The sequence below is a fragment of the Vigna angularis genome, chromosome 3, assembly GCF_016808095.1.
Source record: "Vigna angularis cultivar LongXiaoDou No.4 chromosome 3, ASM1680809v1, whole genome shotgun sequence".
NCBI classification, from domain to species: Eukaryota; Viridiplantae; Streptophyta; class Magnoliopsida; order Fabales; family Fabaceae; genus Vigna; species Vigna angularis.
The window spans coordinates 39,486,461-39,511,501 of NC_068972.1; the positions used below are offsets into that span (position 1 = coordinate 39,486,461).

The 25,041-nt window shown below is 30.7% G+C and overlaps 2 protein-coding genes across 5 annotated transcripts; both read left to right on the top strand.

Moving 5' to 3' along the window:
* The first annotated feature begins 10,616 nt into the window (after window positions 1-10,616).
* Window positions 10,617-16,398, top strand: LOC108332338 (uncharacterized). Its single transcript, XM_052874068.1, has 5 exons — window positions 10,617-10,741; window positions 12,888-13,356; window positions 14,977-15,060; window positions 15,154-15,243; window positions 15,734-16,398. Exons 2-5 carry the CDS (start codon window positions 12,955-12,957, stop codon window positions 15,998-16,000), a joined length of 843 nt encoding a protein of 280 aa, XP_052730028.1. The 5' UTR covers window positions 10,617-10,741; window positions 12,888-12,954; the 3' UTR covers window positions 16,001-16,398.
* A 1,185-nt stretch (window positions 16,399-17,583) lies between these two features.
* Window positions 17,584-23,731, top strand: LOC108326413 (uncharacterized). 4 transcript variants are annotated; one of them, XM_017559907.2, is made up of 4 exons: window positions 17,584-17,723; window positions 18,677-18,723; window positions 21,347-21,645; window positions 23,015-23,731. In XM_017559907.2, exons 3-4 carry the CDS (start codon window positions 21,535-21,537, stop codon window positions 23,465-23,467), a joined length of 564 nt encoding a protein of 187 aa, XP_017415396.1. In that variant the 5' UTR covers window positions 17,584-17,723; window positions 18,677-18,723; window positions 21,347-21,534; the 3' UTR covers window positions 23,468-23,731. The 4 variants fall into 4 exon arrangements, with proteins under 4 accessions (XP_017415396.1, XP_017415397.1, XP_052730029.1 ...); XM_052874069.1 differs by lacking the exon at window positions 17,584-17,723 and adding an exon at window positions 17,977-18,068; XM_017559908.2 differs by lacking the exon at window positions 18,677-18,723.
* The last annotated feature ends 1,310 nt before the right edge of the window (window positions 23,732-25,041 follow it).

Sequence of the window (25,041 nt, forward strand, 5' to 3'; positions counted from 1 at the left end):
CTAACGTTAATATAAACGAAAAAAAATCTAATTGGATATTTTTAAAAATTAAAAGATTAAATTGAACTAAATATGAATTTTTTATAACAATTAGAGGATCAAAATAGAATTTTAGCCTCTATTAAACTACTGACTTGGTGTAGAGAAAGTTTTGGCAGTAATTAAAAAAAGTTGATCTTTTTATTTATTTATTTAAGCACAATGTTCCCAAGGGATCATAACTTGATTTTTAGATTTCTAGATTTTTATATTTTTAGATTAATTATAAAAAAGTTAACTACTAAAGTAAAAAATAACATAGGACGAGAACTCAACCATGTCACATGACAAGATAACCACGTCAGTAATTTAACCAGCTTCATTACTTAGTTAATAAAGAATTTAACAATGAGTCAATTTAAAAATATAAATTTATTGAGTACTTTATAGATTATAAAAATTTATTTAAAACTCAATTAAAATTTTTAAATTTACAAGGGACTTAAAATATAATTAAACCAAATTCATATTATACAATGATTAATAAATATTGATCAAATATTTTAACTACAATTAAACATAGGAAAGTATATATTAATTATGATAGGATACCAAAGAAAGAACAAAATAAAAATGGATAAAATCAAGACTAGTTATTCCACCAAAAATAATGTCGAATTGAGCAATTAAATAGTCTTTTCTCTTTTATACATAATGTAGTTTGGGGGAGGCGGAAACCCAACCCTTGTAGTTTTAATGAATAACACAGAATAAGAATGGTCGCAAACTTGTTCAGTCTTAGTAAGAAATGTGACAATTCAATCTAAATGAAAGATATATAAAATCTCATTTGAATCATTTAAGGCCATTTCCAACAATTCAAAGACTTATTGATTGTTTTATGATCATCAGCTCTACTATTTTGTCTGCTTTGGAGGAGCAAGAGCCACACAATTAGAAGTCGGAAGATTCTACAACAATGTTCAAATGTACAATAAATGAATCATACATTAAAATTTTGTAATAGTGAATGACTATTCTAGTATTAGTTAAGAGTATTCAAATGTGCAATAAATGAATCCCACATTAACATTTTGTAAGCTCAAAATCATAGTGTATCTTAGATGGATGGAAATTTGTTCTTAATGATGATGGCTAATAGGGAAACAAAATGATGATCCCTTGAAGAGTCAATGGTTACCAAAACAAAATTATCATTCATGACATGATTTTACTAATTTGTTTCAAACATTTTCTTAGTTGCTAACAAATGTAACAATCTCCCCATAGAAGATTATTAGATAATTGACATGCCTTTGGTTCTTCTTAGTCGACATATGATTATTTCTAGTAAGGGTGCTAGTAATAATTATTATTTTAAGAATTATTTAGGATAGATATTCAGAGTTAATTTTAAAAATAATTTAATATTTACTAGAAGTCTCTTAATAATAAAGAAGTTTGTTTATTTTATATGGAAAAAATCATTTAATTTTGTTTGGTTGAGTTTCTCACCCCCTTAAGATAATAAATGGAAAGTGATGTTTGGACAATTCCATATTTGTTCTTCAATTTATGATTTCTATTGCTTATTAGTTTTTAATCTTTGATTTCATTTGAAGAGATTATTTATATAAGGAGAGATAATTGATTATGTTTGAAATTTTAAACATAATTGATTATATTATACATTGATTAATCAATTTAATTATTTTATGTGATTCAATTTTAATTATAACGATTTTAAAATTTATTAAACATACATCTATTTAAAAATAGATAAATATAGTCTTTTTTTTAACCTTTTTAAAAGTATTCCAAATTGGTATTTGATTTAGAATATGTATTATATGTAACACTTCAAAAATTAATTTGAAACATTGTTTAACAAGTAAAAAATTTAAAATAATTATGTTGAAATGATTATATCTATTTATTTATTTTTAATTATATTTTAAAATATAAAAAAATAATATGCTGAAAATAACTACACACTTAATCACCAACACAAAAAACTACACTTTTTATGTTTTTTAACAATATAACAGATTACAACTATACACTACGATTTTTGTATGATTACTGTCAATTACCATTATTTATTTGTTTACTTTCTTAAAAAATGTAGAAGTACATCGAGTGTCTCTTCCCCGTTAAGAACTAATATATAAATGAAGAAAATTATGATCCAAAAGTGTTATGTTTAACAAATTAAATGCCTATTACCTTATAAAATATATTATTTGAATTAATTTATATTATATAATGTTGATTTTATATTTAATTTGTAGGTGCACTAGGGTCTAAAGTCATGACCTAGTATTTTCATGGATTGAATTATTAGTTTGGTTTTTGAAAACACTTATTGTGGCAATGTTAAAATCATCCTAGAGAGCGTTGAAAAGAAATAAACATGAAAAAGATAAGGTCTGAAAAGAAGTTGGAATCTACACACAAGAACCCTTTCCTTTTTCACTTTATCCATATCCACACCTCACTTATCTGCTTTGTGTTCAAGCTAAGTGTTGCTACTTTTTTCTTGTCTGAGAGCTATGATCATTCATGTTGCTCATTATCACACATCATCACATTATGTCTATAGCCCTTGTTGACATTATACATCTTAACTCACCTCCAGCATCCATTGTCACACTTTCTGTGTTGCACTCCTTCCTTCACTATAATCACAACACATAAAGATGCTGCTAAGTCCAAACTCAGGGAAGAGGAAGAAAATTGTTCATCGATTATGGTTTTCATGCTCCACACAAGAGGGAGTGAATCTAGAAAGACTATAACATTAGGTCAATCTAGGTAAGAATCACCAATGAGATGTTACAAACCAAGATTTCAATCTCCATTGTAAGAACTGTTAATTACATGTATTGTTTTAGAGTATAGGTTCTCTGTTGGTTTTTTTATCCTGTTATATGTTGAGCCTTTAAAATCCAATAATGTATATTGATTTTTGATTTTTTAAATATATTTTTTTTTTTACTATACTGTCATTAATATATTTTGAAAGCTCACCGGAAGAACAACATAACAAATTCAACGAGAATCCAAATTCATTGTTCTACTATATCTCTTTTATTAGGGTGTGAAATGTGACATGCTACATTGTGATTTATGCAACAAGATGCAAAGGGTGGTTTTGAGTTATGGAGTTGAGAACCTGAAGGGTCTATAGATAGTTCACTTTACCATAATGAAAGGTTTTAAAAGCTAAATTACAACTAGAAGTAGCCAAGTGGAGTGGACCATATGAATGAGGTTTGAGAACATGGGTTTGGTGGCACAGGAAATTGGTGGCCACTGTACCTTATCTAGCTTTTACCAACTATCATCAGTAATGAAAATCACCAACCGAATGTTCCTTGTAAACTTCTCTGTGAAACTATAATGGACTCCAAATATATATCTATTATTAAGTTTTTTTATTTATAGGGACACTAATGAGTTGGAGGATAATAATAACTTATATTTTCAATTAGGAGGGGGTATTATTACCAAGTAAAAAAAGTTACCTTTCTGGATTATTCATATTATTTTTTTAATATGTAAAAGAAGATGACAATAAATGAAATATTTATATTTAATATTGTTCCAATCTCAAATCTATTAATATAATATTGTAATGTAATCGAGATATTGTTAGTTTTGGAATTTGGTGTTAACAAGCAAACTTCAACGCTAAATAGTTGTTAGTTGTGGATTTGAGTCGCACGTTTATACGATGTTAATTAAAATCATAGTGTCAATTCATTAGTTTTCCTTTTGAAGATTGACTCTAATTAGCATCGGCTTAACTAATGTTAAATTATCACTAATTTTTAAATTAATTTTTAATAACACGCTAAGATATTTTTATTTTAGTCAATTTGGCTAATGTTAGGGATAGTAACTTAAAAGAACCGTATAGTATCTTCATGTTGAAATATTATAAACAAAAAAAAATAATTATAATGGATTAAGGAAATAAGTGTAAATAAAGAAATTTAATACGAAACAAGGAGATGAATGTGACTAAAGAAGATGAGGAAGAAAATGTAGATGAAAAAGATGAGTATGGACGAAGGAGAAAAAAGTTGGTGATGTGTAAGAAAGATACGAGTGTGAAAAGATTTATGAATGTGAATGAAAAATATGAATATCATAAGATTTATATACGAAGTAAAAAAAAAATATAACTAGAAGATTTATCATCATTAAATCTAAACCTTTAGATTAAAAATAATTTATATATAAACACACATGTATTCAAAATATATAACTTACCTTCTTCTTATTTAATTAAATACACATATTACAAATAAATAAGGTTATTGTCTATTGATTCTATGCTAACCTTATTTATTTTAATTATTTTTTATAGTTAGCATCAGTTAAATTGAAGTTAACTTAAATACATAAAATATTAAAAATAAATAAAATTATCCTCACTAAATTATTATTAACCTTATTTATTTTAATTCTTTTCATATTTAATATATTTTTGACCAACATTAATTTAAATAAATAAAATATTAAAATTAAATAAGGTTTGTTTATGTTAAATTGACAATAACTTTATTTACTTTTAATATTTATTTTAGTTGTTATATAATTAACACTAACTTAAATAAATATAAATGTTAAAAATAAATAAGTGTTTTTCATGTCGATGATAATTTCATTTATTTAAATTATTTTTGGTTAAATCAATATTAACTTAAATATTTAGTTAATAAAAAAATTTAAAAATATTTTTACGTTTTTTTTTATAGAAAAGCAAACTATAAACTTTGAGGATAAAGTGGTAGACAAATTTCATAAACAAATAGATACTCGATTGCTAACCACTAGACTTTCATTTACACCCTAATCATTGTTTACAAAAAACATTAAAAATTATGTTGAGTGTGATAAGAAGGGGTTATGTTGCTTATAGTCATTGAAGTGATTATTGTTTTAATGAGTTTAAGATGTCTTCTCAACCACACAAAAAATGTCAACGCACAAAGTCAATTCTTTTGTCTTTATATGTGGTCACTGATGGAAGATTGCGTATGAAATAGGGGGCAAGATTAGACCATGCCATAGACTAAGCTAATTATGCATAAGATTTTTCACATATTTTAAAATATTACAACAAATTGTTGGAATGAAAAACTATCCATCAATGGTAAATAACATTATTAAAGTTAATTAAGTCAAGAAATACCATATTGTCAAGAAATAATAGATAAGGTCAATAAGTATTAGTTTTGTTAATAAACACCAATCTTATCAAGAAATATTAAATAAGATTTAGAAATATCAAACAAAGAAATATTAGTATTGTTCATAAGTATTAGGCAAAATTGAAAATACTTTAGTAGAATTTTACTAACCAATCAAATGATAATAAACATATAAAATTAATCATCATGATTAATCAAGATTAAAAGCAACATGAACATGTTCTAAAAGGTCTATTTAGGTGAAAGTCTATTAAAAATAATATAAATAAGTAATTATCCTAGGGTATAAAAGATGAATATTATTATTTATCCTATAATTTTATTATTATTTGTACACACGACTTGAACGTTTAAATATCTTTGTAAGTACTCTTATGTTTTTAATATTGAAATTCAGAGATCGGATTATTTAAGATAGAGAAACAACTGAGTCGAAAACTTTCAAATATCAAACTTAATAAAAAAAATGTGGTTTTATAAAAAATATTTCAAGTCTTTTGAGAACATTAATTATTGAGTATTATGTTCATTGAAAAACAATTACAAAGAATATTTCACATCAAAATGAGTGGTAGAGTGTATAAAATAGATTAGAAAATGCAAGCTAATGAGTTATTGAAGGCCAAAGCATGGGAAGTGGGAAGTGCAAAATGAACCAATTCTTGAGTCTTTCAATTGACAGAAACAAATTGGTACATGACAAGGGACAGCAGAACCACCATGTTTTGCATTATCCAGTTAGAAAAAAGGTTGGAACGTAACAATAACAGGAAATTCTGAGGATAACAATAACATGACGAGACCTTTTGGCCATCATCTTCTCCAAACATGTAGCATAAGACATCCCAAAATCAGAACACAAGAATTAATATGAGAAAAAAACAAGAGGGGATTGGAACGACAAAGGGAAGAGAGCGGATGTGGTGACAACAACGCTACCCATGCGACGTACGACTGCTCCGATTAGGAGCGCTGAAGAACAATGCACATTTTCAGTTTTTTAAAACTTAATTCATTTCGTCCAATAATCAATTGCCACGTGCATAACGATATGTCCAAATTTCATACACCATGGTCAAACGTCATTACACAACAAAATTTTAACATAGTTTTGGAGGACTAAATTCACTCATTTATGAAATTAGGAAATTAAATTCAGAATACTAATTTTAATTTTGGACAAAAATTACGAATCAAAAACATATTTAATCATTTTTGTAATTATTTTCTAAACTTAATGTTAAATAAATAACAAGTTTCCTTATTATTTTTGAACACAAACTTTTTATACAATTCTTACAATATGTCAATAGTGTAATTTAGTTAAACAAATGTTAGATTTCATGTCCTTCATTGTAAAAAGGTTAGATTTAGTTAAAACTTTCATACCATAATGTTAGATTACAAAGTTTGAAGAGGATATTATGCATGAAAAAAAAAACTTGTGAATACAAAGATGGAAGTTCGTGTGGAAATAATATGTGGGAATTGAATACAAAGCCAAAAAAAAAGTAAAAAAGAAAAACTATACTAGTGCAAAAAAGACCTTTAACGTCACCCTTTAGACGTCTGACCCTCGAATATCCAACGTAAAAAATGACCGGTGACATTTTTCGTAAATAAAACAACTAGTTAGATGTCGGTTATGGAAGGGTCCGACATCTAAATACTCATATACGTCGGCTCCCCCGAATAGACGCCAAAACTAAACGAAAAAGTTAAAAAAAAATAATTTTTTATTTTATTTAGACGTCTGTTATGGAGGGAACCGACTTCTGAAGCACTTTAGACGTCTGTTAACTGGGGAACCGACGTCTAAACCCTAAATCATTAAAACACCGTGAACGCGAGACAGCCGTTACGCGCACTCATTGTTTATCATCTTCGTTGCGTTTTCTCTCTACGGGTTACGCTTTTCAGGTTCGTTTTCTCACTTTTGCACCGTTTTAAATTAATTTTACTCCGATTACATCACTCTTTGATGCATTATCTTTCATTTGAACCGATTAAAATGCGTTTTCGTTGGGTTTTGATGCAGTTATTCTCGTGTCTTTAGACGGCGTTCTATGGCGGCGATTTCTTGTGTTTTGTACTCCTCCAATTCTCTCCACTACGTTTTTAAAATCATCCAATAAAAAAAATGTACAATACATTCTCTTCAACTAAAATATAAAGTTGTAAACTCGAATCACCATGAGTCAGGAGCAACCTCAGAGACGTCTAACATGTATGGATCGGACGTCTATATAGACATCGGACCTATATAGGTCCGACGTCTCATTAACATCACCCATATAGACGTCGGACAGAGATCAGACGTTAAAAGCCCAAAATAACAGACGTCTAAAGTCCTTTTTGCACTAGTGCTAAGAAAACTCTTCTTTTAGTTCTTTTCTAGAGTAGGGATATTTTCATTTAAAATTCAAGTATAAGAGTGGAAGGTCTATAGAAACAAAAGGAAGGTAAATTCAAATTATCCATGTGTGTTTCTCCACCAAAATTTTTGCAAATTATAGATCTCGGTCATATGTCTTGAGCTAGTTTGCTTTTCACATTTAAACATATGTTAAATGTGTTTCATGCTTTTCATGCTTGTTCCATGTGCTTCATGTGTATTTTCTTTTGTGTATAGTCAACCATGTGTAGCTTTGTAAGCTTTTGAAAGCTTCTTAAATCCATTTTATTTAATATCCACACTCCTTGGTCTTGTTGGTGGGTAGGGGTGTTAAAGTGAGTCAACCCAACTCACATGCTCGTCACGAATTGAATTAAAAAAGAGTTAGTTCGCCCCAACTCATTTTAGTGAGTTAGGAATTTTGTAACTAAATTCGACTGACCATGGATTAGTGGGTTGATTGGGTTGACTCACTTAAGGATATTTTGTTTTTCAAATTTATTTTATATATTTACCATTATACAATCAAAGGAAATTGACCAAACTCTTTTTTTTATAGTAGGGAATCAAAGTACTTACCTATTTCATCCAATACTATTATAAAGATAATAGTTGAAAATTAAAGTATTAACCTATATAATTTAGCAAATAAATAAGTTAAACATCCAAAGTATTCAAATATTATTGAACAATATTATAGTCTTTAGAAAATTAAATTGTCAATCTGCGTAATTAGAAGTAGTAAATAATTTCAATGAAAAACTTATGAAAAAATGGTAAAAAAATAATAAAGGATTTACGCATCTTTATATTACAAAGCCTATATGATAACATTATTTTTTACCTTTTATTAGTGTTAAGTTTTATGAATAAAATCAACTTCTTCATAGCCTTTAGGTTCTTTAATCTTCAAGTCTATCATGCTTTTGCATTGTTTTGTATTTTAGTTGTTTGATGCTTGTTTACCTCTAATTTCTATTTTGAGTGTGTGAAATACGTTAGTAGGAATCAATTCTGGTGGAGGAAAATAAGGTGAAACTTAACGAAGCATGATTGGATAAGAAATAATAATTTTTAGACAAATACTCATGCCAAAGACACTATAATCACACTCAATGCTGCAAACATGAAGAAAGGGCTCACCTGTAGCGTTATATTGCCGGGACTGTCCCCGGACAACAAAAAAACAACCATTGGGCATTAGGTTGAGTCGTTGGGCGAGCTGACTTCTCACTGGAGAAAATGACAACCTAGACTTGTAGTATTCAAGTCGTTGGGCAAAAATATAACTCACCCAACAAGTTAGAAGTCAAAGAGCATCGATTTTTAGGCCTCGTTGGGTGAGAATAGAGTCGTTGACAAGTTTATGGGCCTTGATAAACAAAAGAAGGTATTTAATCATGTTTTCATGAGGGTTTTGGGCATTTCACACTTTTACATAAATAGAATCACTTAGGGGTTTGGAAGAGACTTTTGGAGGTTGTTTGGAGTGATAGGAAGCTCTCCCTTTCCTCTTGGGTTTCCTATTTCATCCATGGTGGTTTTTCCCCTTTTGGATTGGAATAAGAAAATGGGCTGCAGATTTGAGATAAAAATGCGAAGGGAAAGCATGATTGAAGCTTGTAGTAGCTTCTAGGTACCTCAGGAAAATACCTTCATCTTTTTTATGGTCTCAATTTCTTTTGTATCTCTTTAATTTGTAAATTTTAGGTTCTCCATCAATGGAAGCTATTTCTATTTGTTGAAATTAAATGTAAAACACTAAATTCTTTTATAGAATCGTGTTGTTAATATATATATATATATATATATATATATATATATATATATATATATATATATATCCTATTTTCCTATTTCATTTTTTATAAAAATTAGATTATTACAAATAAAGGATATAAGAATGTATTTTTTTATGGTTGAGAATAATAAAATAAGTCTTATTTTTAACTTTTACTTATCTAAATTACTGAGACTTGATTACTCTATTCAATATAAAGCACACAAGTTGAATGTTGTTGCTTACTTATTATTACGGTCACAAGATTTTTTTGTTAACAATTTTCTTATCCTGTCTATCTCTAATTTCATATTTCTGGAACAGTTTCCCAAGAACTTACACACTAATCATAATTTTTCAATTTTTTTCAAGGAAGTACAACAACATCCAGAGGATCACTTACAGCATCGCATCCATCACAATTTAGTAAATCTAGCTCCTGTTGAACCAAATACATGGATGGTATAAAATATAATTTATTAATGAAACATATTAAAATGAATAGTTTAATTCATCAACACATTAAATTCAAAATTATATTTTCATACTAAAATAACTAATATCCTGAATAATACATAAAATTCATAACAGCAACAATAAAAGTTCATATTTCAACTTTTAAAAAATTGTCATAAGATATCTCATACAAAATATCAATTAATTTATGACAGTATAAATCCACAAATATTAAATGAATAGATAGACACTAATTTTAGGTACAAAGTTCTATTAGCTTAATATATAGGGTGATTTATTTGGGCATTGATTTATGTTGAATTTTTATAAAACTAAATTGGATATGCTTGATAAAGTGATTTTAAGAGACTATTTCTTTTTATAATAATAATTTAAAAACAAATGTGTACGGATATTTAAATTATTTATAGCAATATATAATATTTCCTTTTATGTATACATCGTATATTTTTATTTTACTTTTAATTATATTTTAAAATTTTAATATTAAAAAAGAAGAATACCCAAGACTTACTTCACACTGTAATTATACTGTTTTCCTTTTTACGTAAATATGAATTTTGAATAACTAAAAATAAAAAATAATTAAAATATGATCAAAAGATAGAAATTATTTAAATGATTTCTCGTATAATTACATGTTTCTTTTAAAAAATGGTTATAATATAAACTAGTATTTTTTTTAATTATCATATTATTTGACATCAATTTTTTTTTCTCAAATTCTATAATTTTTTATCCTATGAAAATTATGTCTATGTCTCTCATCTTAACCCTGAAGAGGAGGCATTTCTGAACCCCGAAGAGGTCCTTAGCAACGACTAACATATTCTTTGCTTCTCTTTCTCGCTCCGAACATAACTTCAAATTTTGTTCGCTTTTTTCACTGTAAGTTTCTTTCCGACACGCTTCGTTTCGCTTGGTATCTTATTTGGTTCGGCTACTAAGTGTATGAAATATGATGGACTCTGAGTAGCATAGTTTCTCATTGCACACCAAGTGTTTGCTTATTTGTCTGAATGGATCGATAGAGAATATACGTTGTGATCGAATGTATAGGTGTCTCTTGTTTGTTGGGGTTTGGCATTCAATAGATTAAAATATTGTCCTTTGGTGAACAAACAAACATATTAATACCTGAATAAGAAAACAGTAAAATATTTTAGGAGGAATAGAAAAGAGAAACAAACACAGAGGCTTTGGGTTGGGTCATTGTGGGTGTTTCAATTTCAGGCACATCCCTGTTTTGCGTTTTCATCTTCATCCCTCTCTTTCGATCTCTCTCTCTACTACTACTACTAAACTACTTGATATCAATTGTAGCTCCTTCGTTGCTTGTGGTGTGGGTTAGATTATTATTTGATCTTCCAATTTGTTAGTTGAGGAACTCATGAACCTTAATTTGATGAGTTGCAGTAGAATTTGCAGGTTCTCGTTTCCAATACGTTGTTGAGTAATTTTCTTTGATAGTTACAGGACCCATTGTCCTGAGGAGGGGGATTAGGCTCCTAGTTACTGATTGTACATGTTTTCTTGTTGAATTCAATACATACCCATTCTTTTTCAGTGTGAATACTTGTTTGTGAGTGTGTGAGTGTTAGTTCTGCAGAAACCTAACAGTGTGTATGCACATTGTTCAAATGTAATTTTATTTTATCTGTTATATTTATCTTTTTACATTTGGTACACAGTTTATGCATTTATCTTCCTTTTTAATTTCTAATCCTAGGTGGGATCTCAATTTTGACTAGCTTGTTCCACATTGCTTCTAGTGAACCCATTCACGTCTCAGCTTGATTTCAGTTCCTCTGATCTATGTTCTGTTCATTAGTACAAGTCTCTGATTCTTTTCCACTGCCGTGATGACTTCAAAATAGCCTCTAATTGGTGTCCTTTTTCCATAAATTCGACCTCCTTTTCCTTTATTTGCAAATCCATGTTTTCAATCTTTTAATATCAGTTTATATTTTTCTTCATTCCTACGCTCTCATGCCCTTGGCAGTCATGTATTTGCTTTATGATTGTTAACTTCTACTTTTATAGATTGTCTTGAACTAAAGAACACCCATGTTTTTTTTATAATGTATATTTGTGAAGTATAAATTATTAAATACTATGATTTTGTTTTACATTTTCTTTTCGTTTTTTGTGTTTGAGAATTTATGTGAATCGTATTTTTTAATTCATTATGGAGTTGGTGCAGCTGAGGTTGAAGAATATATTCATTGGTTTTAAAGTTTTTGTCTTGAATTTGTTTCAAGCATTAGGTTTGGCCCTTGAGTGAATTGAATTCTTGAACTATTGGGTTTATGTTCGCTTACGTCCTTCATTGTGAAAATGTTTAGCTATGATCAGTGCTTATGTGGTATTTGGTTTATTGCCTAAGTTTGTGAGCTGTTGATAAGGAAAACAACTACTTTGATTCGAGGTCAAGGCAACCTCCTTGAAATTATAGAGATAAGGGGAGAGAAATAATTTTTCCAGCTCCCTTTTTCATTCATTCTGCTGAAATATATACATTGCCGATCATTGATTGACCGCATTTGGAGGAAATAGAAACTAACAAAGGAATATTTCCTTAACATAACCTATGATCAAGTGACACCTCACAAAGATATCTTTATAATATGATTCTGTCAAATGCCTTCTTCAAAGCTGATAATCCAAAAGATATTGTGGTTTCTTACTCTCCCTTTTAGTCAGTGTGGTGCTACTGGGCCCTGTATCAGTATCGGCCCTATTGCTAAGTTGCAAAGCTAGGCCCCTTTTGCTAACAGCTGTCCCTTTTTCCATCCTGTTTTCTGGTTTGTGTGATTTTGTGGGTGCATTCTCTTAGTTTTCAGTTTTGTTTTATGTGTAAAGGCTATTAATTTGACTTTTGGCTGTAATATAAGGCCGGTTTCATGTTTTGGCATTTAAATTTGGTATGTAGCATGAACTTTCGTTTCACTGGTAGCTTGGGTTTCATTTCATGGGATTTGGCTTTATTCACCAAGTGTGATTTCTGACATTGTTCTGTTGTGGTTCTCCTAAGGTTTGAAGCTGTTGCCATTGGAAATTAACACTTATTTTGTGTTAGTGAAAGAATAGAGTAGAAAAAAATGATTAGACGAAGGTTATCTGTTCTCTCAACGTCAATCATCAGAAGCTCAACTCATAGCAAACCCATACTCAGATGCCCATCTATCCAATTTCAACCCTTTCAGCTCCCTCATTCTCCCAATGCTCATCGAAGAATTAGTTGTTATAAATTCCCAGATTTTCAAGGCTTTAGAGCGTACAGTCTTCTGAGCTTGAATGATTTGAGAGATAAGGTTCCCAGGAAGCAGCCAACAAGGAAGGGGCGTGGGATTGGGTCTGGAAAGGGTAAGACTGCTGGGAGGGGTCACAAGGGTCAGAGAGCTAGAAAAGGTATAAAATTGGGTTTTGAAGGAGGCCAGACCCCTCTTCGAAGAAGAGTACCCAAACGTGGGTTCAAGAACCCATTTAGCCTCACTTTTCAGGTATCTTTTCGTCTTTATATTTATCGTTTTTACTTTTGTATAATGCAGAACATATGGAAAACCAAAATAATTGAACTCGGTAAAATTGATTCTTGGACCAAATGCACTTGGTCATGGTTGTTTTTGTTTCTAAAAATGCATTCTTTCCCACTAAACGAGAACTTTAATACTGTATGAATAATGGAGAAAAATGAGAAAAAGGCAGTTTGTGTCTGTTGCCAATCTTTTTGTTATGGTGTTTAATGTTATTTGGTACAAATTGTGAAAAATGGCAGAAAGCCAATAGCCTGTCATATCATGTAGTGGATAACTTTGCGAGCTTATAGCAGAAGTCACATCACAGTTAGAATATATGATTTTTATCAAATATATATGTTAAAAAATTATGTTATGCGCACAAGTAAAAATAAAACATAAAATTAGCATGCTATTTATTCAAAAGTTCAATAGGCCGACGACTTGTCAAAGATGACAAGAAGATGCAGGACTCATGCCACAACTACAACAACAACAGTAGTTGCAACAGGGACAGAGTTGCAATCATGGATTTGAGAAATTCTGCTGTGCAATAGTGCTATAGGGGTCTTTCAAAGTAGATTACATCTCAAGTAGTTGGAGCTACCAATGGACGTGGGATATATAGCAGTTGTCTTTCAGAGCACTATCCACAACATTTGGATGCAATTTTCAATTATCGCAATCGCAAGGATGATCTAAGATCTCTGAGGCAGTTATGTTATTGAAAGATTAACTAAACCTCTGTGTGAGTTTGTGTGTAGGATCAATCTATTGGGATCCAAAAACAGAAGGCCTAATACAATATTGCTTCCTCCGTTACCAAATAGTGTGACTAAAAGGAATAGTTTTTCTTCATAGAAGTCAAAGCAACAGGGTAAACCATATTACCTCCAAAAGGAGCATTCTCCTTTTCACTTTGTAAAAACCAGATTCACCAGTGTTAGAAAACAAAAGCTAAAAATCTCAATTACAAATGAGGACCTATTTATTAGGTTCTTACTCCAAAACCACATAAGTAACTACCTGGTTACAGCTAATTACAAATTAGCCCCTTTTGTCCTTCTATAATAGACCTGTAAAGGTTGCTCTCGTTTCATCTCTATTCCTCCCCATTCCAAACACAATATGTTGTTATCATTATTGCTTTCTCTCTTTGTATTTTCTCCCACTTTAAAAAATGAATTATTAAGTGGGAAACATTGCCTGACACTGAAGCTAAATTGATATGTTTAATGCTATATCTCTGATCCTAATTTTATTTTCAAGATTCTGAAACTTCCTATGAATATATATGTCTGATTTCACTGAAAGTATTGTGATCATTGACAGCAAATGTTTAAAGTTTATATCTTTATTGTATTGAAGAGATTTTCCCTATATCTTAAATGTTTATACTTGAATATTGATGTTGATGTAGTAAGGTATTCTATACCTTGATTGTTGGAGTTGACTTTGGATTTATGACAATTGAGTAGCTCAGTTTTATTCAAATTTCTGTTGATTTTGATTTGGTTGTTCTTATTTTAATCTCAGAAACCCATAATCTATAAGCCATTTATATGTCGACATTGTTAAATTTTTTATGCCTCTTTTTGTCTGCAGCCAATAGGTTTGGGTAGAATTGCAAAGTTTATTAATGCTGGGAAAATAGATTCTTCCGAACTGATTACAATGAAAACACTCAAGGTTTTATACCGGCTACCTCACCTTTTCAGTTCTTCTGGAATTGGTTTTGCTTCATGTGCTTTCTCATTCTTGTGGTCATTATTATTACCATAGGATGCAGGGGTACTTGGGAAGCAATCGAAAGATGGAGTAAGATTGATGGGGCGTGGTTCAGAGCAGATCAAATGGCCAATTCATCTAGAGGTAGACTTTATATGAAGGCTAGACGTGTTTTGAGGATCATAATCACGCTTTTTGATTCTTAAGTTTTAACTTTGGAAATATATCTATTCATCAGTTTTTAAACTTATCTTTATCTAATTTCTTAAATTTCACCATGGTCATAATTAATCATCATTCTTTCTTTTAAACATTTTATGATTAGTTATATGGTGGCTTGAAATTCTTTCTTCATTAGCAACATAAACTACCCAGGCGCAGCAAGATTTTTTACCTTGGTAATTGAAATGGTACAATGGGGTGTCTATCATAGGGTGTCTAACTTGACATTTGTTACAGATACAGTTTGTATTATACTATATGTCCAAAGTTTATCCGCTAATTTTCTTTTACCTTGTATTTTTTCTTTTACGTTCCTATAAACAAACAAAATGTTGTAGTTTGATATTTATGCTATAATTGGAAATGTTAAAATTTAAATACCATAGTGTAATTTAACACAGCGATTTTACAGGTATCAAGGGTTACTGTTAGGGCTAAGGAAGCAGTTGAAGCAGCTGGTGGGTCTGTGAGAAGGGTTTATTACAATAAGTTGGGCTTGAGGGCACTGCTGAAGCCTGAGTGGTTTGAAAAGAAAGGAAGATTGTTGCCTAAAGCAGCTAGACCTCCTCCAAAGCAAAAGGATAAAGTTGATAGCATTGGTCGGTTGCCAGCACCAACAAAGCCAATTCCATTTTTAGTTGAAACAACCAAGGATCTTTCAGTTCAGCCATTTAGTTAAATAACTAGTATGTGGGCACTATTCTTAAAAATTGTGATTCTCTATGGTGCAAGTCTGGCTCACAAGTTTTGCAGTTCATGCAATGCCAGGTTATTAATTCAGAATTAGATAAATGAATTCTATGAAGACAAATGAAAGGGAAAATCTTGTTTATTACTTCATTTCTTTTAAGGATTTGATCTTTGTCACTCAGTTGAAAAGAGCCTTAGGTTATTCTCTCTGTGCTGGGAATAGAATCTTAGCTTCTTCATTAAGGGTAATTTCCAAGAACACTCTTCACTGTTTACTTTTTTTCTGGGTATGGATGGTGTTTGTCAAACTGACTTGGCTGAATTTTCATAAATGGACGATTGTTTCGATCCGAATTTATCAATATACAACTTGTTTTTGGTGCTGAATGTCTGATGAAATCAGATTTCTATTTCTGTTCTTTTGATGTCATTGACTTATGTTATCAACAAAAAGTAAATATATAAATATACTTTTACTTCCTACAAATGTTTTTATGTAATTACTTTTGAATTATTCCACATGTTTTAACTTAAATGTTAATTTATGATATTGTTAATCATATAAAAAAAATTAATATTATTGTGTTAAAATGATTATATTTATTATTTTTTAAAATTTAAAGATAAAAATATACTTAAGTTTAAAATAAAAATAAATTTTAATTTTGCGTCCAAATAATGGACTAAATTCATATTTAAACTTTTGTTTTTAGACTTGTGTTTATTTATTTAGCTGTATCCTTGCTTGTGTCCACAGAATAGCTTCAGGTACATTACAATTTAGTAAATCCTAGCTCCCGTTGAACCAATTACATGGATGGAATAAAATATAATTTATTAATGAAACATTAAAATGATTAGTTTAATCCATCAACACATTAAATTCAAAATTATATTTTCATACTAAAATAACTAATATCCTGAATAATACATAAAATTCATAACAGCAACAATAAAAGTTCATATTTCAACTTTTAAAAAATTGTCACAAGATATCTCATATACAAAATATCAATTAATTTATGACAGTATAAATCCGCAAATATTAAATGAATAGATAGACACTAATTTTAGGTACAAAGTTCTATTAGCTTAATGTATAGGGTGATTTATTTGGGCATTGATTTATGTTGAATTTTTATAAAACTAAATTGGATATGCTTGATAAAGTGTTTTTAAGAGACTATTTCTTTTTATAATAATAATTTAAAAACAAATGTGTACGGATATTTAAATTATTTATAGCAATATATAATATTTCCTTTTATGTATACATCGTATATTTTTATTTTACTTTTAATTATATTTTAAAATTTTAATATTAAAAAAGAAGAATACCCAAGACTTACTTCACACTATAATTATACTGTTTTCCTTTTTACGTAAATATGAATTTTGAATAACTAAAAATAAAAAATAATTAAAATATGATCAAAGATAGAAATTATTTAAATGATTTCTCGTATAATTACATGTTTCTTTTAAAAAATGGTTATAATATAAACTAGTATTTTTTTTAATTATCATATTATTTGACATTAACTTTTTTTCCTCAAATTCTATAATTTTTTATCGTATGAAAATTATGTCTATGTAACCCTGAAGAGGAGCCATTTCTGAACCCTGAAGAGGTCGTTCGCAACGACTAACATGTTCTTTGCTTCTCTTTCTCGCTCCGAACATAACTTCAAATTTTTTTCGCTTTTTTCACTGTAAGTTTCTTTCCGACACGCTTCGTTTCGCTTGGTATCTTATTTGGTTCGGCTACTAAGTGTATGAAATATGATGGATTCTGAGTAGCATAGTTTCTCATTGCACACCAAGTGTTTGCTTATTTGTCTGAATGGATCGATAGAGAATATACGTTGTGATCGAATGTATAGGTGTCTCTTGTTTGTTAGGGTTTGGCATTCAATAGATTAAAATATTGTCCTTTGGTGAACAAACAAACATATTAATACCTGAATAAGAAAACAGTAAAATATTTTAGGAGGAATAGAAAGGAGAAACAAACACAGAGGCTTTGGGTTGGGTGATTGTGGGTGTTTCAATTTCAGGCACATCCCTGTTTTGCGTTTTCATCTTCATCCCTCTCTTTCGATCTCTCTCTCTACTACTACTAAACTACTTGATATCGATTGTAGCTCCTTCGTTGCTTGTGGTGTGGGTTAGATTATTAATTGATCTTCCAATTTGTTAGTTGAGGAACTCACGAACCTTAATTTGATGAATTGCAGTAGAATTTGCAGGTTCTCGTTTCCAATACATTGATGATTTGCATCTATAGAAAATGGGTTTTTGTTTAGGTTGTTGAGACGAGGGAGAATGTTTTGGCATGAATTTCTTTTAGTCTGTCTTTTAGTATTGATGAGGAAAAGCTGCGTTAGCTACCTGCAGAGCTTTTTTCTTGTGCTAATTTTGAGTTTACTTCTACAATATTTTTTAGTGGAATTGGGGTTTCGTTTTTTGAATTGTTTGAGTGGAATTAGGGTTATGTTCCAGTGGAGCGGTATTTTATGGCTTCACTTTGTGTGCGTACTTCTTAAGTTTCCATATTGTCATGGTTATTCCTTTGCCCATGTCGTACTGTCAAATTTGCTGCTGGATGTGAGAACATAAATTATTTTCATCTATGTTATATTATGTCACTGGTTATGCATTTCAGGGATTTCAAGGCGTATAATTCTCCTCGGCTTTGTTCCTGGAGTCTTGGTGCGCGGCTTTCTTTTTTTCCTCATATACTCTGTAAAGCAACAACTTTTTGTGTATATTTTATTCAACTGCATGCTTAGATGGTCTATAAATTGTCCTTTTTATTCTTTTGGTGTAGTGTGGGATTGTTCTATGGTCTTATGATTGGCCAAATTAGTTTGTGCTCCTTACATCATTGCAGTCAAATTTGTGATATTCCTCATATGATTACTCAATTTCACAAGTTTTTATCTAAGCTGCAAACCTGATTTCCGTAAAAAGCTAATTCTAGTAGGGTTGCATGATCTTAAGTGTTGAATTCGTAGTATTGGATGATCCCTTTGTGCAACTCACAAGGATATCTTTAGAAGTGATCCATCTGCAAACAACCCTTGGAACTTTATTTTCGTCTTAATTGGGACTCTGCTCTGTTACCTGTAAATCTTTTCAATTTCATGGTGGAAATCAAGTTAGAGAGGCTGCAAAGGTTGAGAAGATAGCAACAGCCTTGGTTGAGGTTGGAGTTGGTTTTAAATAGGAAGGAGAAAATGTGTGATATGGACTTGATTATATGGGATGCTTAAATCCTGCATCAAGTAGGATGAGATATTTGGTGTAGTTAAGTGGTTTGGTTCTGTTCCCCCTTGAGATGTTGCTTTCAAGGGTAAGTTTCCCAAGTGCTTGTCAATTAGTATCAAAGCTGGTTGCTAGTGACATGGAAAGCGCTACCTGCAAAGGGACGGGACAGAAAGGCTGAGTGATGGGTCATGGAGTGTCAGCCACTGGGATATCAACTCTAGGGACAAAGCTATGGTATAGATTTTGGTACTGTGGGGAGCCTAAGTTGCACATTCAGTAGCATGGGATTTTTGGTAGAGTACTCAAGTGATTTGGTTCTATTGTCTTACTAGCTAGTCCTTAAAGGGAGGGTTCTCCAAGTGCTTATCAGATGTTCCTCTGAACATGGTTGGAATTTAGTGCCAGAAATGACTAGAAGGATGGAGTTGAAAGGAGGGTACTATCCAAGTCTAGGTGACTCTTAAAAAAGTTGTTTTTACTTGAGATTGAAACTTTAAAATAATTCTTGAGGGCTTAATTGATCCCTCTCATAATCTTCTATTTATAAGAATAAATTGATATAAGAGTACATGATAGTTAGGGTAACCCTAAATACAATATAATCATGATAAATAGGGTAACCCTAGACACAATATAATCATGATAAATAGAGTAACTCTTGACACAATATAATGATGATAAATAGGGTAAATATCTTATTTGGTTCGGCTACTAAGTGTATTAAATATGATGGATACTGAGTAGCATCGTTTCTCATGACACACCAAGTGTTTAGTTATTTGTCTCAGTGGCGCGATAGAGAATATATGTTGTGATGGAATGTATACGTGTCTCTTGTTTGTTGAGGTTTGGCATTCAATAGAATTTTGGGATATTTGTGAGGTCATGGTTCCTTGTCTTGGGATGCTGAAACTGAGTAGGGAGTTGGGAGTTTCTATTTTGTGGTTTGAATTCTAGTATTGGTTCTGTTTAGGTGAGAACTATGTTGCACGGGTATGGGGATTGGGCGGTGGTATGCTGTAATTCTGAAATTGTTGATTCCATTTAAAGTTGTTGTCCTTCCCTTAAGAGGTGTGTGATAAGAGGGAAGCTTTTAGTTTCACAGGAATTTCAAGTTGGGAATGTTTGGTTTATTTTTTGAAAAAATAACAGCTAAATATTTGAGGAGGGATAGAATAGGGATCCGAGGAGAAACAGTGGCTTTGAGTTGTTTGTTAATACTGTTGGTTTTCACTTTCCTCTTGTGATTATTAGCTTCAAAGATGGTGTCTCGTTTTGGTTTTGATAGATTGGTTAAAGGCTCGGAGTAGTCATAGGACCACTTAGTAACTAGATTGGTTTAAGGGGAAAATGGATATTTTTTATTTTATTTTCTGCGTGTTGTGTGACAAGTCGTGACTTTGTATTTTGGTCACCAGGTGTTTGATAAAATGTTTGACTGTCACGTACAATACATTATTGCTTTGGTACGAAGAAAGTTAGTTGTCAATGTGAATTCCAGTGTGGTTGGTTTGTTTTTGTTGATAGTGTTTTTTTTGTCAGGGTAAAATGTTTAGGTGTTTGGGTAGATATATGAATATATTGTGGACATGGTCTTAACTCTTAAGCTTTTATCTTTTCTTCTCAAAGTAATTAAATACCCATGAAAAAGTGCATCTATTATTAGAGTTTACACATACCGTGGTTAGAGCTTCATAAACTTGTCTCGTACACTAGAATTGTAAACTTGTAAGAGTTTACTTGTATAAAACTGTATTAAAATATCTGTCAATAATATAATAATTTAATATTATATTAAAATATTTGTACTATATTATGCTATAAATAATTTTCGTATTTTTTTACTGTTTTTTTGTTATCAGTTGATCATATTATTTAATAGTTCTTTTATATTTTTCTAATATTATTATACTTGTATCATTACACTTGAGTTGATCTATTATATGTATTATGTTTTGCATAAAAGAATGTTGTTGGACTTAAAGTGAGCCCCAACAATCCAAATGTCAAGAGAAGCGTAAAAGCACGCATAAACTCTAATATAACTCAACTCACTAATTTGTAGCCCAATCTTTGAGGAGGACAGACAAGAGATAGGATACAGGAGTGCAGCGAGAGCTCAGAAATCCAAGACTAATCAAAGTAGAACGTCGAAACTTAAAACGACCTTAGAAAGACACCAATGCAATCCAGTGTTCAATAGGCTATAGCAAGCTTCAACTAGTTAGGAGGGGATATAGGGTTCCGGGAAACATGTTGAAACAAATAATTGGCAGGACATGCAGAACCAGTGCTTATGCTTTTGAAGAAAACAGAGTTTTGCCTTGGATATATCTGCCTTTGTGCTTGTTCCACAATGGACGGGTAAAGTCTCTTATATTACCTTTCAAAGCACAATTTAAATTATTTTTTCAATATATTTCTGTAGAATTTCTATTTGTCTGTTTAATAAATAGTAGAATTTGGTTGAATCTTGATTTAAGTTTCCGACTTTGGGGGCAACTTCATTGCTTTATAAAGAATAAGACTTTGAGTACAACATATGCGAGAAAACCGTTCAAATATGTGTTGAAAACAAATGATAATGAACACTTCAGTTTCATTTTGTTTCAAGTAATATGGTGTGCTGGGCATGACTGCCTCTAATTGAAATTATTCCTTTCATTGATAAATTAGATTATCAGATGCTAAGCTTCAAACAAAGTATGAAATCCTGAAGCTTCTAAAGTTTTATAGGGTTAAGTTGGCCTGTGATAATAAAATAATTTCTTTAGCTTTTGCATATAGTTAGGAATGAACCTAAGTTTAATAGAAGAAATAAAGTTTGGAAGGTCTACTACAGGAGGAATAAAATTCAGTAGTTTTGGTTCGTTACAAACTATAACAGATGATATTATTGTGTGATATTAAAGGACCCTGGTTTTAAATTGTAGTGCAGCAGTTAAAGATTGTGAGGGGCATTGGTTGATAGTTGGATGGAAAAGGATTTATGTTGTACAACAGTTATTTAGAGATTATTCAGAACTAGTGTGAATTTATTGATCCCTCATATATGTGTAGTGTATCAAATCAACCAAGGTTGTAAACTGTAAAGTTTACAATCCTAGATAGATTAACTTGCTATTAATTTTTTTTTATGTAAATTTGGGTAAACTCGTGCTAATAAGTTTGAAATCAAATGTAATTTTTGTCTAACTTTTACCCCCACAAGGACTAATTTACTAGACTCATCATTTGAAGAAATTAATTCCTTTCTGAATTGTTTTCACATTAGGAACTTATGCTTTTATGAATTTATGTATGATTTAGTCATCTATATTGTTTAATCTTATTTAGCACTAATATATTATTATACGTTATTATTGTGATTTGCTACTTTTCTTTCTTACAAAGTGGAAATATTGAATTATTGTTTTAATATTATTTTTTGTAATAGGTTGGGTAAACTTGTACGGGTTGAATCTACTTGAGTTTGCTAAAGCTCTATGGGTTTTTGTAAACTCTCTGGTTTGACAGATTTAGAATCAACTACCTAGCATTGTTTTACCGTTCATTATGTGACTATGCCTTTCAATAGGACATGTAGCTGTTTATGTGCAAAGTTACCATTCCAAGTAGCTAGTGTGGAATTTATCCAATTGAAAGATAAAGTTCAACAAACCTAAAATGGCAATTTGAGGTGAATCATTTGTGTAGTATTAATACTCATTTTTAATTCATTTCTTTTATACAGGCACATATGGCACCTAGAAGCTTTTTTGGGGTAGAGGATTTCCTTGATGATGACAATAGCCGACCTTACACATACCAAAAAGGGAAGAAGTCAAAGAATCCAAACAAGCACATATCTTTCAAACAAAGAACGATTGCGTACATGGAGCCGTTTACACTTGATGTGTTTATCTCAAAACGCTTTGTATCAGCTTCACTTACTCACAGGGTGACAAGCAAACAGGTTGCAGTTGCTGGTACCAACTCCAAGGACATAAAAGCTGTTCTTAGGTCTCGGTCAGACATACCAGCATGCATATCCATCGGTAAGATTTTATCTGAAAGAGCAAGAGAAGCTGATGTTTACACTGCTTCCTACACTCCAAGGGAAAGGGACAAGTTTGAAGGGAAAATCAGAGCTGTAGTTCAATCACTCATTGATAATGGGATTGATATCAAGGTTTACCTTGATTGAGTTGATTAACTCAAGATTTTGTGGCTATCAGTTTGATATCAATTGGTGATCATTGGTTTGGTTTTGTGGCTAGTTAGTTACTGCTTTTATGGATAGGAAGGTGGACAAGCATTGTTTATGGTAATGAAACTAAAACAACTCATGTTGCCGTATTTTTAGGCTAGTAATTTGGGAAAATTATTCATGAACAAAGAAATATATCTTTCAAACTCATGCATGCAATTGGATAACTCCTGGTTTCACTGTAACTATCTTAGAGTTTGTCATCTTCTATTTGTCATTTCCTCTCTTTCACTTATTTAGCTGTGAACTAAATTGGATTCTCACACTATTGTACCAGAATAGAAAAAATTTATTCATCTTATAACATTCATTGACATATTCAATATATGTTCTTTAGGGTCAGAATTTAATGAACTTATAAATATTAGCGATTCATATAAACTATTTCTGTTTTTTGAAATTAACTATAAAAGTAGAGAAAATGCATTTATGTAAAATATATTAAATTAAATATTTTTTAAAGATCGAAAATTACAAATGAATTTCACATGTATTAAGAAATATTTACGAATTTATAATAGAAATCTGTATTTTTTGTTGACTTTGTTTAATAGACAAAAAGTATTATTAGTTATATTTCAAAAATATATTAAATTCAAATAAGTTTTACAGTGTAATTTGTTTCCTTAAAGTTTACATTACACTATTGAGCAATAACTTTGTAAAGAATGAATTAGTTAGTGGTATTAAGTGAGTGTAGGTGTAGACGAATGAGGAATTGGAAAGATGGTTGGTGTAAAACACAGATTGAGCATTCTGGTGTGAAGTGTGAAGTAACATAATAGATATAATAGATTGGTGTGGCATTGGTGGGGCTCTTGGTCACATGCCATTGAATATCTTATCTCTCTGGGGTAAGGGAAAGGATGCTATTGCCAAAACTTGCTTTGCTGTTTGGGTCCCTCAAAAACTTTTAGGCATATTTGCACTTTCTTTGCTGACAAGTGACATAGCTACCTTCATCAACCAAGGAAAAGACCCCTTTAACCATTTTCACCAACAGCAGCACCAGCAATTAACGGACATGTTTCTGCTTCTCAAATGTGATAGATGATCCCTTATTGCCGGAACAATTGTTTTATATCTTTGAAACTTTGTGATCACTTGTGAAAATTCCACAAAAATTTTGGATCAATATGGCTAATATATATGTGTGTGTGTGGCGGCAGTTAGAATTATTATAATATAATTGTGGAGACTTCAAACAATTTTGCGACTGTTTTAAAATCATGATCTCGTCATCGTGTTATATTATATAATTTCGAAAGGAGCATTATCAGCAAAAGGGGCTGGTTTATTTAAAGTGGTTCATTTCCTGCAAAATGACAAATCACGATTTGAATCATTGTTGAAAAATTATTCGGGAAAAAAGTGGTGTGTATTTTTTTTAAATGAGAATCAACTTATGATGTTTTTGTATTAGTTATTTTTGTAGCTAAATATCCTTAATAAAACAAGTGGTTATGTTAAATTAGTGGAAAAGGTAACTAAAAAGTTAAATTAAAAATATT